Here is a 12,017-nt window from a genome sequence, read left to right on the forward strand (position 1 = left end):
TTGATAACTTTTCATGGTTTTATCAGTTTTTCACATATTTCCACTACCTTACTACAAGTGTTGTACTTAAAATTTCTTTTTTTATAGATCACATTTTTTTCTTCAGGTTTTTTGTTTTGTTGTTTTTTCTTTTTAATTTTTGCTGCAAAAAGCTTTATTGTTTCCATTTGGTCCATGGCTTGGGACAGGGCTCCAGGGTGGTTAAAAAGCTGCCTGGTGGCTGCAGGGAGAGGCTCAGGCACAAGCCCTGGTCCGGGGGTTGCAGGCCAGAGAGGTCCTTCAAAGGCTGCCAGGCTTCAAAGGCTCCTAGTCGCGCTTGAGGGCTAGCCTTTAGAAGAGATACTCGCCCAGCCCAGCCTGGGGGCTATCCCCCCTACAGGGGTGAGTCAGGTGGTTGCCCATCTTCTTGATCCCCTTCTCATCTTGGTCCTCCAGGAAGTCACAGAGATGGGGTTCTGCGTGTGCGGAACCGAGGGCATGCAAAGCCAAAAGGGCCTGGTTCAAGTTCTTCTCCAGAACCGGGGCGGCTTCCTTGGTGTCCAGGGTTTCATTACACTCTTCCTGGAACAGCTTCTACCTGGTCCTGGTCCTGGAAGAGGGTACAGCTGCCTCGTTGACTTTGCACCTTCTGGGGACACTCCGCACCCTCGCACTTCTCAGCCAACACTCGGAAGTGGCCCACGCCCTCCAGAGCCCCATTATCACAGTCGAAATAGAAGACCAGAGAGGTAGGTGTAGGAGGCCTGCAGATGCATGTTGACCAGGAGGTTGACAGCCGCCTCCACCTCAGTGAAATAATTCTGAGGAATCTGGGGAGCTCACAGTTAATGAGTAATAAAGAGCTAAGCTCAAAATAGGGTCCAAAGGTTGTGACTGGAAAAAGGGTTGGAGGGTGGTCGAGAGGCTGGTAGAAGGGGCGTCCCTGCATCCATTCCATCCAGGCACTGTTGAAGCAAGAGACAGATCCTCGGAAACCGCCAGATGCGTTGTCTCTTCAGGTTTGAAACCTATACATTTCTATTTTTATTCTTGTTGTGGTTACTTTTTAACCCCTAATTATGTTTGTTTCTCTACCAGTGTTTAAAGTTATCAATATTGAAGTCTTACAACCACACAAGAATGTTGGCACACTATCATCCTCCCTGCTTTCTCCTCCAGACACTTCTCCCTCCTGGTCCCCTGCCCCTATTCCTTCACCAATGTCAGTATCCCTTGAAGTTTTATTCCAGATTGTTATGGTTAATTTTTCATATTTAATATTTGCCTAGCTGAAGAAACAACTTGTTTGAAGTTACTATTTTTCCTTCATATATATGTTTTATCCATTCACTTATATTTTTAACTATGAAACTAGTAAAATCGCATGGTTTTAGAAAATCAAATTGTGATTTAAAAAAAAAAAGGAAATAAAGTAGTCCCCTACCTCACTCCAGGTTCCCAGAAGCAAACACATTTAGCTTTTCTGCTACTCTGTTTTTACCTTATTTCTAAATAATGTGCTCATCCTGTATTTCTTACAATTTTAGAGGTTGTCTCCTCCTCACCCCACATGGAGAATTTAACTGCTTTACACTACTATTCCACATTTTCTCTGCAGCCATTTCAGACTCAGAGATGGAAGTTTTGTGTCAAGATTGGCAAAGCAGCCACACCAGTTCTGGAGCACCCACCTGTACTGTAATTTGAGAGAGAAATAAACTTTTATTGTGTTTAAGCCACTGCATTTAGGGTCTCTTTGTTAAAGCAACTTAGTCTGTACTAAAACTGATAGAGGGATGAGCTTCTGAACATAAAAGGGTTAGACTTGGTGAGGAAGGGGAAGTAGATGAAAGTTTTAGATACAATTACCCGTTCTGCATAAAAGGCCTTAGAAAGGAACATCTGTACAATGCCAAAGATTCTTCCTTGGGCAAAGGTCATTGAACCGAATGAGTTGACCTTGGGCAAGTCACTTGAACTTTCTCTAACCTTGGAATAAAAAGATTGAAGAAGCCCATCTATCAAGGATTCTTTCTTGCTCTGTCATTCTGTAAAGGGATATTGTTCTCGAAAAGACTAGAGAGTGATGAGGAAAGCTTCAAACATTAAGTTCCTCAATTGATCATTTAGAGATGGTATAGTAGTATGTGGATCTACAGCAAGAGCAAATGTTGTGAATGGGGTCCAGGAATAGAGCTCTATTCTATCTCCGCTTGCAGACTGGTTGATTTTTAACTGACTTCATTCCTTTTTATCGAACCTTGCTAAAAGCAAAGATTGTCAGCCAATATAAACTTAGATTTTGACCTTTTCTAAACTCCTTTCCTCAGAGCTATAGGCTTGATAATCTACCTTTCAAGTTAACACAAGTGACACTTCCCAATACACTCGGAGTCACCAGCCTTCTAGCCTGCAATATGCTTCTACCTGCCAATGCCATACATAGCTTAGATCTTTGTAATTATAGCACACCCCTTTCAGGGACCAAGTTTTCCCTTTTAGGGACTACTCTAAGCTTCTGTAACAGACCAAAAAAACAACAGTAGCTAAAGAAAGATAAATACTTTTTCTCATATAACAGTCTAGGGCCTGTTAGGCAGCTTCTCTTCACAAGGTAATTAAATTCAAGGCCAAGGTGCCTTCTATGTTACTGCTCTAAAAAAATCTCATGAGTCCTTTTTTTATTTTTAAAGTAACATTTACTTTTTAAAGTTTATTTATTTTGAGAGCGAGAGAGAGCACACTTGCATGAGGGGCAGAGAGACAGGGAGGGAGAGAGAAAATCCCAAGCAAGCTCCACCCTCAGTGCTGAGCCTGATGCGGGCCTAAACCCACAAACCATGAGATCATGACCTGAGCTGAAATCAAGAGTCAGACACAACTGACTGAGCCACCCAGGCGCCCCTCTCATGAGTCTTTCTAATCCTCATGGTTTAAACTGGCTCACCACCATCACAACTGAGTTCAGGACTAGGAGAAAGAAAGTCAAGGTCAAGTAAGAGAAGCAAACAGCTTCTCTTTAAGAATTTACCTAACTAGGCGCACCTGGGTGGCTCAGTCGGTTAAGCGTCCCACTTCGGATCAGGTCATGATCTCACAGTTCCTGAGTTTGAGCCCCGTGTCAGGATCTGTGCTGGCTACTCAGAGACTGGAGCCTGCTTTGGATTTGGATTCTGTGTCTCCCTCTCTCTCTGCCTCTTCCCCGCTCAGGCGCTCGCTCTCTCTCTCTCTCTCTCTCTCTCAAATAAACATTAAAAAAAGTATTTACCTAACTAAATACAGAGCTTGCCTAACTTCCGTGTCTCTGTGGAATAAATATAGTAAAAGATTTGATAGTAAAAATAGCAAAAAGTCAGAGTTGATACAATTAGAAAAAACTGACAGCCACTCAATCATCAGATCTCATTATAGTAATTTACCCATTTGAATAGAGCTTTATTTTTTCTGTCCTTTCTAACATTTAGTTTTAGTCCTCAGACTAGACACATTGCGAGTGAAAATTAAAAGTAATTGACATGAAAGCACCTGAGTGGCTTCGTTGGTTAGGCCTTTGGCTTGGGCTCAGGTCATGATCTCACAGTTAGTGGGTTCAAGCCCCACATTGGGCTCTCTGCTGTCAGCACAGAGCCAGCTTTAGATCCTCTGTCTCCCTTTCTGCCCTCCTGCCCCCCCACAAACATTAAAACATATTTATAAAAAATAAAAATTAAAAAAGTAATTGACATGGGGGGGCACCTGGGTGGCTCAGACCATTAAGCATCCGACTCTTGATTTCCTCTCTTGATTTCCTCTCAGGTTGTGATCTCACCATTTGGTTCATGAGTTCTAGCCCCATAATGGGCTCTTCCCTGACAATGCAGAGCCTGCTTGGGATTCTCTCTCTCTCTCTCTCTCTCTCTCTCTCTCTCTCTCTCTCAAAATAAATTTTAAAAAAAGTAATTGATGGCACAAAAACACACCCAGATCAATGGAACAGAATAGAGAACCCAGAAATGGACCCACAAACATATGGCCAACTAATCTTTGACAAAGCAGGAAAGAATATCCAATGGAATAAAGACAGTCTCTTCAGCAAGTGGTGCTGGGAAAACTGGACAGCGACACACAGAAGAATGAACCTGGACCACTTTCTTACACCATACACAAAAAATAAACTCAAAATGGATGAAAGACCTAAATGTAAGACAGGAAGCCATCAAAATCCTCAAGGAGAAAGCAGGCAAAAACCTCTTTGATCTTGGCCGCAACAACTTCTTACTCAACACATCTTCAGAGGCAAGGGAAACAAAAGGAAACATGAACTATTGGGACCTCATCAAAATAGAAAGCTTCTGCACAACGAAGGAAACAATCAACAAAACTAAAAGGCATCCGACAGAATGGGAGAAGATATTTGCAAATGACATACCAGATAAAGGGTTAGTATCCAAAATCTATAAGGAACTTATCAAACTCAACACCAAAAAAACAAATAATTCAGTGAAGAAATGGGCAAAAGACGTGAATAGACACTCTCCAAAGAAGACATCCAGGTAGCCAACCAAACATGAAAAATGTTCAACATCACTCATCATCAGGGAAATACCAATCAAAACCACAATGAGATACCACCTCCCACCTGTCAGAATGGCTAACATGAACAGCTCAGGCAACAACAGATGTTGGCGAGGATGAGGAGAAAGAAGATCTCTTTTGCATTGCTGGTGGGAATGCAAGCTGATGCAGCCACTCTGGAAAACAGTATGGAGGTTCCTCAAAAATTAAAAATAGAACTATCCCACAACCCAGCAATTGCACTACCAGATATTTATCCAAGGGATACAGAAATGCTGTTTTACAGGGACACATGCACCCGATGTTCATAGCAGCAGTATCAACAATAGCCAGGGTATGGAAAGAGCCCAACTGTCCATCAATGGATGAATGGATAAAGAAGAGGTGGTATATATATACAATGGAGTAGTACTCAGCAAGCAAAAAGAATGAAATCTTGTCATTTGTAACTACGTGAATGGAACTAGAGGGTATTATGCTAAGCGAAATTAGTCAGAGAAAGACAAATATCATATGACTTCACTCATATGAGGACTTTAAGACACAGAACAGATGAACATAAGGGAAGGGAAGCAAAAATAATAAAAAACGGGGGGGGGACAAAACATTAAGAGACTCTTAAATACGGAGAACAAACAGGTTACTGGAGGGGTTATGGGAGGGGGGATGGGCTAAATGGATAAGGGGCATTAAGGAATCTGCTCCTGAAATCATTGTTGCACTATATGCTAATTTGGATCGAAATTTAAAAAATAAAATTAAAAAAAGTAATTGACACATAGTAGTATTTACCCTACAAGACTGAGACTTATATATCTTACTTGTTTCCCAGTAATAGTAGTTACCACAGTAACACATGTGGAACCTATCAATGTGAATGAACACTGAATTTCTATCCCAGAGCTATTTACGTTTTTCAAGAGATGCCTCCTGATAATAATGACAACGCTTCACCCAAGATACTTCTCGTGTCCTTCTAAATGATACAACTTTACCATTCTACCTAACCTAAGCACCTATACCAAAGTGACCTATACCGCCAACTATTTCATCCATGGTTGATCCGAGTTCTTTTATCTCCCTTGTTCCTATTTCCTCTAGAGTCAAGAGTTGGTCACTTAAGATCCGGTCGGGAGGATCTGGTTGCTAAGAAACAAGACGCTAGGGGGTGAAGACGCTGCACTGCGACAAGCCCAGGAGTGAAAGCGAGAGGGGGAAGGGAAAGGCAAAGGCACTGGGCTGAGGCCGCTAGCTGCAGCCGTTTCTCTGGCCACCCGTCCCAGCCCTGCAGGAGCTAGTTGTTCATTGGTTCCGCCGCTGTAGCGCTGGCCTGTGATTGGTTGGACGGCGTGGGGGCCGGCGGTACCCTGCGAGCAGGAGGGGCGATGCGTGTGAGTACCGTGGCCATGCTTGCGGGCAGGGTAGCTGGAGCTTAATGGCGCGAGGACAGTCTGTGCCGGCCGCTGCAGGTGACAAAGGCGTAGTGAGGGCCACCACGGCCCCGAGCAGGTGAGCGGGACGTCGAGGGGCCTGGGGTGCCGGCGGGGGTGGAGGGGGCGGGAAGTGCGGCAAGGGGCGGTACTGTTGGCAGTCAGCGGCTTCACGCCGCGGCCTCCTCCTCCGCCCGGCCGGGCCGGGGTCCCGTTCGCCCAAGCGCCCCCGAACGTCCGTCCCCACGCCCAGCCTGCAGCCCGCCGGCCTTCCCAGCCCCAGGTCCCTGCCGCCTGTCCCTGCCGCACCACCAGCAGAGGGAACCCCGGTGTCTGTCCGCCGGGCCGCGCCCTGTGTCTGCCAGCATCTTCCCTCAGCCTTGCCCCCCTGCCCGGCGCCTTTGTCAGTCCCCAACCCGCTCCACGCCCGGGGAGTTTCTACCCCTACGGGAAAGGCGGGGACACCAAAGGCTGGGGAACTCTGAGGACGCTCCTCGCAGTGAGGTCTGCGCCCAAGGTTTGCACGGCTTTGATCTATTTATCCTGGGTTGCAGATGTGTTTTTTTCGTTCACGGTGAAAGCCAACTGCCTCGGTTCTCATTTGTGGTCAGGAAGCGTGGACACAAGGCTTCTCCCCTGGAGCAGGATGACTCTGTTCTCTCCCGATCTCAGTTACGCCAAAGGCCTTTGACCTACCTACCCTACCGGCCCCTTCGTTTAGCGTCTTTCCTCTACCTAAGGAAAAAGGCTTTGTCTACAAAAGCCTTTTTCTATTCGGAAAAAAAAAAAAAAATCAGATGCCAGTGGTGGACTTCCATTTGGTCTTAATTAATTAGATTAGTTTTATTAAAACATTTAAATAAACCAAGATTGTGGGAATGGGGTGGGGGGAGTAGGACACGAAGAGTTCTTAAAAAGTGTAGTGCATTCAATAGAATGTTTATTTCTGGTAAATAACACGTTTGACCTTAAGCATTAATTAACATTAAAAAAATAATTTATCGGGGCGCCTGGGTGGCTCAGTCGGTTAGGCGGCCGACTTCGGCTCAGGTCATGATCTTGCGGTCCGTGAGTTCTAGCCCCGCGTCGGGCTCTGTGCTGACAGCTCAGAGCCTGGAGCCTGCTTCATATTGTATCTCCCTCCCTCTGACCCTCCCCTGTTCATGCTCTGTCTCTCCCTGTCTCAAAAATAAATAAACGTTAAAAAAAATTAAAAAAAAAAATAATTTATCATGAATGGGACTAGATTTAGTAGTAGTGTAATTTGAACTTCAAATTTTTTCTTATTGCCACAGTTTTTTATTAAGTCTGTACTTTTCTTTCCAGAATGTAGTGCACTATGACAGCTATTCCAAGAGAATTTATGAGAATATCGTGTATATTATAAATGAATATTACATGTGAAATATATACAAAAAATTTTAAGTATTTGATATGGACAGTATTTTTAATTAGCTAGCAAGTGCCAGCACTTTGCAGGCCACAATAAATATTTTAGAACTTTTAAATGAATATTTTTGAAAGTGAAGGAAAAAAAAAAGCACCCAAATCCTTGCCCTGAATTGTGGATTAGACTGTTTTCTACTGAGGTCCAAACAAATTATAATGAAATACTCTATGTTCTAACATACATTTCAAATTGTGTGGTATGAAAAGTGACGATGTGCTAGGCATACAAGTGGAGAACAATAAAGCTTTGTAAAATCTATGTTCACCTGGGCTCAAAGAAGTGTTTTACAATTATTAAACTGCAGTTAGCCCTTGAAAATGCGGGGGTTGGAGTGTTGACCACCTTCAGTCGAAAATACTCACGTTAACTTTCAACTCCCTCACAACTTAAGCACTAATAGTGTACTGTTGACCACAAACCTTACTGATAACATAGTCTATTAACACGTATTTTGTATATAATATACTGTATTCTCACAATAAAGAAAACTAAAGAGAAGAAAATGTTATTAAGAAAATCATAAGGCCAGCTGGGACGTTTGGGTGGCTCAGTTGGTTAAGTGTCTGACTTCAGCTCAGGTCATGATCTTGCAGTTTGTGAGTTCAGGCCCTGCGTCAGGCTCTGTGCTGACAGCTTGGAGCCTGGAGCCTGCTCTTGATTCTGTGTCTCCCTCTCTCTCTCTGCTCACGCTCTGTCTCTCTCTGTTGCAAAAATAAATAAACATTAAAAAAAAAGAAAATCATAAGGAAGAGCAAATACATTTATAGTCCAGTATTGTACTGAAGGAAGTCTGAGTGTAAGTGGATCAGTACCCTCAAACCTGTACTGTTCAAGGGCCAGTTGTACTCAATAAATAACAATTATTATGTGTGTTCTTCCTCTGCTCCTCCATGGCTCCCCTGTGCTTTGGTTCTCAGCAAATGATATTAAAATTACCTGTTTGTCTGCTAATATCCCTCACCAGACCATAAATTCCTGGAGGATAGGGACCATGCCATATTTATTTTTGTATCCACAATGCTTGGCACATAGTTGAATCTCACTATATGTTTATTGAACTACATTTATTTGGGAAGCTTTCTAGAGCCCTTTTTCTTGGTGATTCTATTGCTTGAAGATCTTGGACTCCCTTGGTCACTGGACATGTCATTCAAGGGCTTCTGGACTGAATTAGAGGATGCGATGGGAGGACAGATGGGTGGGGAGCCAGGTGAAGAAGCGAGGGAAGCCTCCACGGGGCAGGAGTGACTGCGTACGTGCGTATAGGTGCTTTTTATATTTGAGTGGCAGGGTGTGTTTGGATGTGTGTAAGGATTAAGCCTTATCAGGCCAATTGTCATGTTTTTCCTGAAGACAAGGAAGAACACTCCAAAAACTCAAATTTCTAGAAATAATACTAATTACAATTGTTGCTATAATCTTCCCACAATTTATAACTAATAATCACATAGCATAATAACAATGATTATGCTTATCCTATCGTGTTAGATTAACTTGTTTTTAAATTTCATTTGATTACATTAGTAAAATTTAAATATACTCAGTCTTCATTGTTTGTAGGATGGACATTCACTCACAAAAGAATAAAGGAAATATTGCTTAGGACTAGAATGAAATTATAATTCTTTTAATGAGCTTTATTTTTTTGTTTGTGTGTGTTTGTGTTTTATTTGTTTTTTTTTTTACAGTTAAACTCCACCATCTGTGAATTGCCAATCAATGTACAAATAAGGCACACTTATGGATTTTTTTTAAGGAAGATATATTGTATTCAACTTTCCCCCCCAGTGTTTTATTATGAAAAATTTTAAACATATAGCAAAGTCAAAAGAATGTTATAGTGAACACCTGTATACCCACCACTTCTACTACCATTAATATTTTATTATACTTTTTTATCACATAATTTATCCATCTGTCCATCCACCAATCCATAATATTGAAATGCTATAATATTTGAAGAGATTTGAGCTGTATATTCCATGTGTATTTTAGGTCACTTTTATTCTTCCTTTATAGGTAGCATATAATTCTTAGGAATAAATTGTAACTGATTTATAATGTCCTAAAAACACTTGGATTTCATATGTAAATAAATCTATTTGTCTTTATTTCTAGTTCCAAAAGATGAGTCGTGGATATTCAGAGAACAACAATTTCTTGAACAATAACAACCAAATGGTGTTGGACATGATCCTTTATCCATTAATTGGAATCCATCAGACCATCAACTGGGAAACTGTGGCAAGGCTTGTGCCTGGGTTAACACCCAAAGAGGTAAATAACCATCCTCTAGATAGCTCCTGGAAAAATCAGAAAAAGTGACCAATTTAAAGAAACAGCTAGTGGGGCAGAGTCAGTTAAGCATCTGACTCTTGATTTTGGCTCAGGTCATGATCTCACGGTTGGTGAGTTTGAGCCTGGTTTGTGAGTTTGAGCCTGGTTCATGAGTTTAAGCCCCATGTGGGGCTCCACAGCACTGACAGTGCAGAGCTTGCTTCATATCCTCTGTCCCCCTCTTTCTGCCCCTCCCCTGCTCACACATCAGCTTGCTCGCTCACTCTCTCTCACTCTCAAAAATAAATAAACTCAGGGTGCCTGGGTGGCTCAGTCGGTTAAGTGTCTGACTTCAGCTTGGGTCATGATCTCACAGTTCGTTAGTTCGAGCTCCGCGTCAGGCTCTGTGCAGACAGCTGGGAGCCTGGAGCCTGCTTCTGATTCTGTGTTTTCCTCTCTCTGCTCCTCCCCCACTCATGCACGAGCTCTGTCTCTCAAAATAAATAAACATTAAAGCCTTTAAATAAATAAATACATACATAAATAAATACGTAAACTTAAAAAAAGAAGAAACGCTACTCCTGAAATCATTGTTGTACTATATGCTAACTTGGGTGTAAATTAAAAAAACAAACAAAAATTTAAAAAAAGAAAGAAATGGCTACTAAGAGAAAAACATTTGAATTTTACATTTGAAATTTACATATGTGTGAATACTGAATGTGCATATGATATGATTTGACTAGATACAAACTGCATAAATTATTATTTATGTACATTACCCAAACACCTGGTACATTAACCCACCTGGTATGTTTAAATTCAACCAACTGTTTATGTAACAACTGAAAGTTCACTAATACATAAATTTAAGTAACAAAACTGTTACTGGAAAATTATGGGTAGATAAAATTTTTGTAAATCAAGTCATATGTTATTAAATCCCTAAGGCTATGCTTCTCAAATTTGAGTGATGGACAGATCTTTTTAAAGGAAAACCTTGAGAACTCCCAATGTTGACTTAAAGTATTTTTTTAATGTTTATTTTCTTTATTCTGAGAGAGCATGAGCAGGGGAGTTGTAAACACACCTATACACCCATAAACCAAATTTGCATATTATAGACACAAGTGAGAACTAAAAACAACACAATTCAAACTAAAATGGTTAGCTAGGGGTGCCTTGGTGGCCCAGCTGGTTGAGCATCCAGCTTGATTTTGGCTCAGGTCGTGATTCCAGGGTTGTGGATCCAACCCCTCATCAGGCTCCACCCTGAGCATGGAGCGTGCTTGGTATTTTCTCTCTCTCCCTCTGCCCCTCTCCCCTGCTCATGCTCTTTGTCTCTAAAAATAAAAAAAATAGGGTCCCCTGGGTGGCTCAGTTGGTAGACTCCCGACTTCAGCTCAGGTCATGATCTCACAGTATGTGGGTTCAAGCCCTGTATCCAGCGCTGAGCCTTCTTGGGATTCTCCTCCCTCTGCCCCTTCCCCTCTCACGCTTGTGATCTCTCTCTCTCTCTCTCTCTCAAAATAAGTAAAGAAACCTTTAAAAAAATTTAAAAAATAAAAATAATAATGGTTACCTAATGTGGTAAAGTAATAGTGTTTTGCTGAAATTGAATTGCTGATTACAAGGCAAATATTATGTGATCTGTCATGGCACAAAATATTTTGCATTTAGCTTATATTGCCTTGTACCTTTCAAAGACTTCATCCTTCCTCCACTTTTCTCTCTTTAACCTCCTATGAAGACGTACATTGCACCATGACATTACTAGCCTTCCCCTGACACCACTGCCTCCCTCCTCTATCAAGTCCCTTCCCTATCTTATCCTTTTAAAAATTAACCTTAGTTGGGGTGCCTGGGTGGCTCAGTTGGTTAAGCATCTGACTTGATGATTCTCGTGGTTCGTGAGTTCAAGCCCCACATCGGGCTCTGCACTGATACTGCAGAGCCTGCCAGGGATTCTCTCTCTCTCCCTCTCCTGCTGCCCCTCCCCCACTCACACTCTCTGTCTCTCTCAAAATAAATAAATAAACTTAAAAAAAATTTACCTTAGACAATTGAAGTATTTCTTAGTACAACTTAATTATAAACAGAAAAGCAAATAGGCACTGAAATACTCTGTTATCCTGATGATTTAGATGATTTGATTTTATGCTTAGAATCAAAACTTAAAATCTAAACATTCTTATAGAGAACTCTTTGATTTCTAGTAATTTATCCATGAACCCTAGTTTGAGAACATTGACCTCAGAATTTCTGCTGTTAATAGGAATCCTAAAGTAGGTGAATCATCTCAGAGTTTTCTAAAAGTAGAAATGACA

General features: G+C 41.8%; 1 protein-coding gene and 1 pseudogene across 1 annotated transcript in view; one reads left to right on the forward strand and one right to left on the reverse strand.

Annotated features, from left to right (window-relative positions):
- Positions 1-306: 306 nt before the first annotated feature.
- On the reverse strand, positions 307-5,589 carry LOC124503915 (ferritin light chain-like; annotated as a pseudogene).
- A 366-nt stretch (positions 5,590-5,955) lies between these two features.
- The window catches only part of SANBR (SANT and BTB domain regulator of CSR), a 63,200-nt gene continuing 57,138 nt past the window's right edge, over positions 5,956-12,017 (forward strand). Inside the window, exons 1-2 of the mRNA XM_047069636.1 lie at positions 5,956-6,042; positions 9,532-9,690. Coding sequence (XP_046925592.1) covers positions 9,541-9,690 — 150 coding nt within the window. The 5' untranslated portion in view covers positions 5,956-6,042; positions 9,532-9,540. The remainder of the gene's footprint in view (positions 6,043-9,531; positions 9,691-12,017) is intronic.

The sequence above is a fragment of the Lynx rufus genome, unplaced genomic scaffold, assembly GCF_022079265.1.
Source record: "Lynx rufus isolate CCGP_SWC_20201006 ecotype Redwood Valley unplaced genomic scaffold, mLynRuf1.p SCAF_8, whole genome shotgun sequence".
NCBI classification, from domain to species: Eukaryota; Metazoa; Chordata; class Mammalia; order Carnivora; family Felidae; genus Lynx; species Lynx rufus.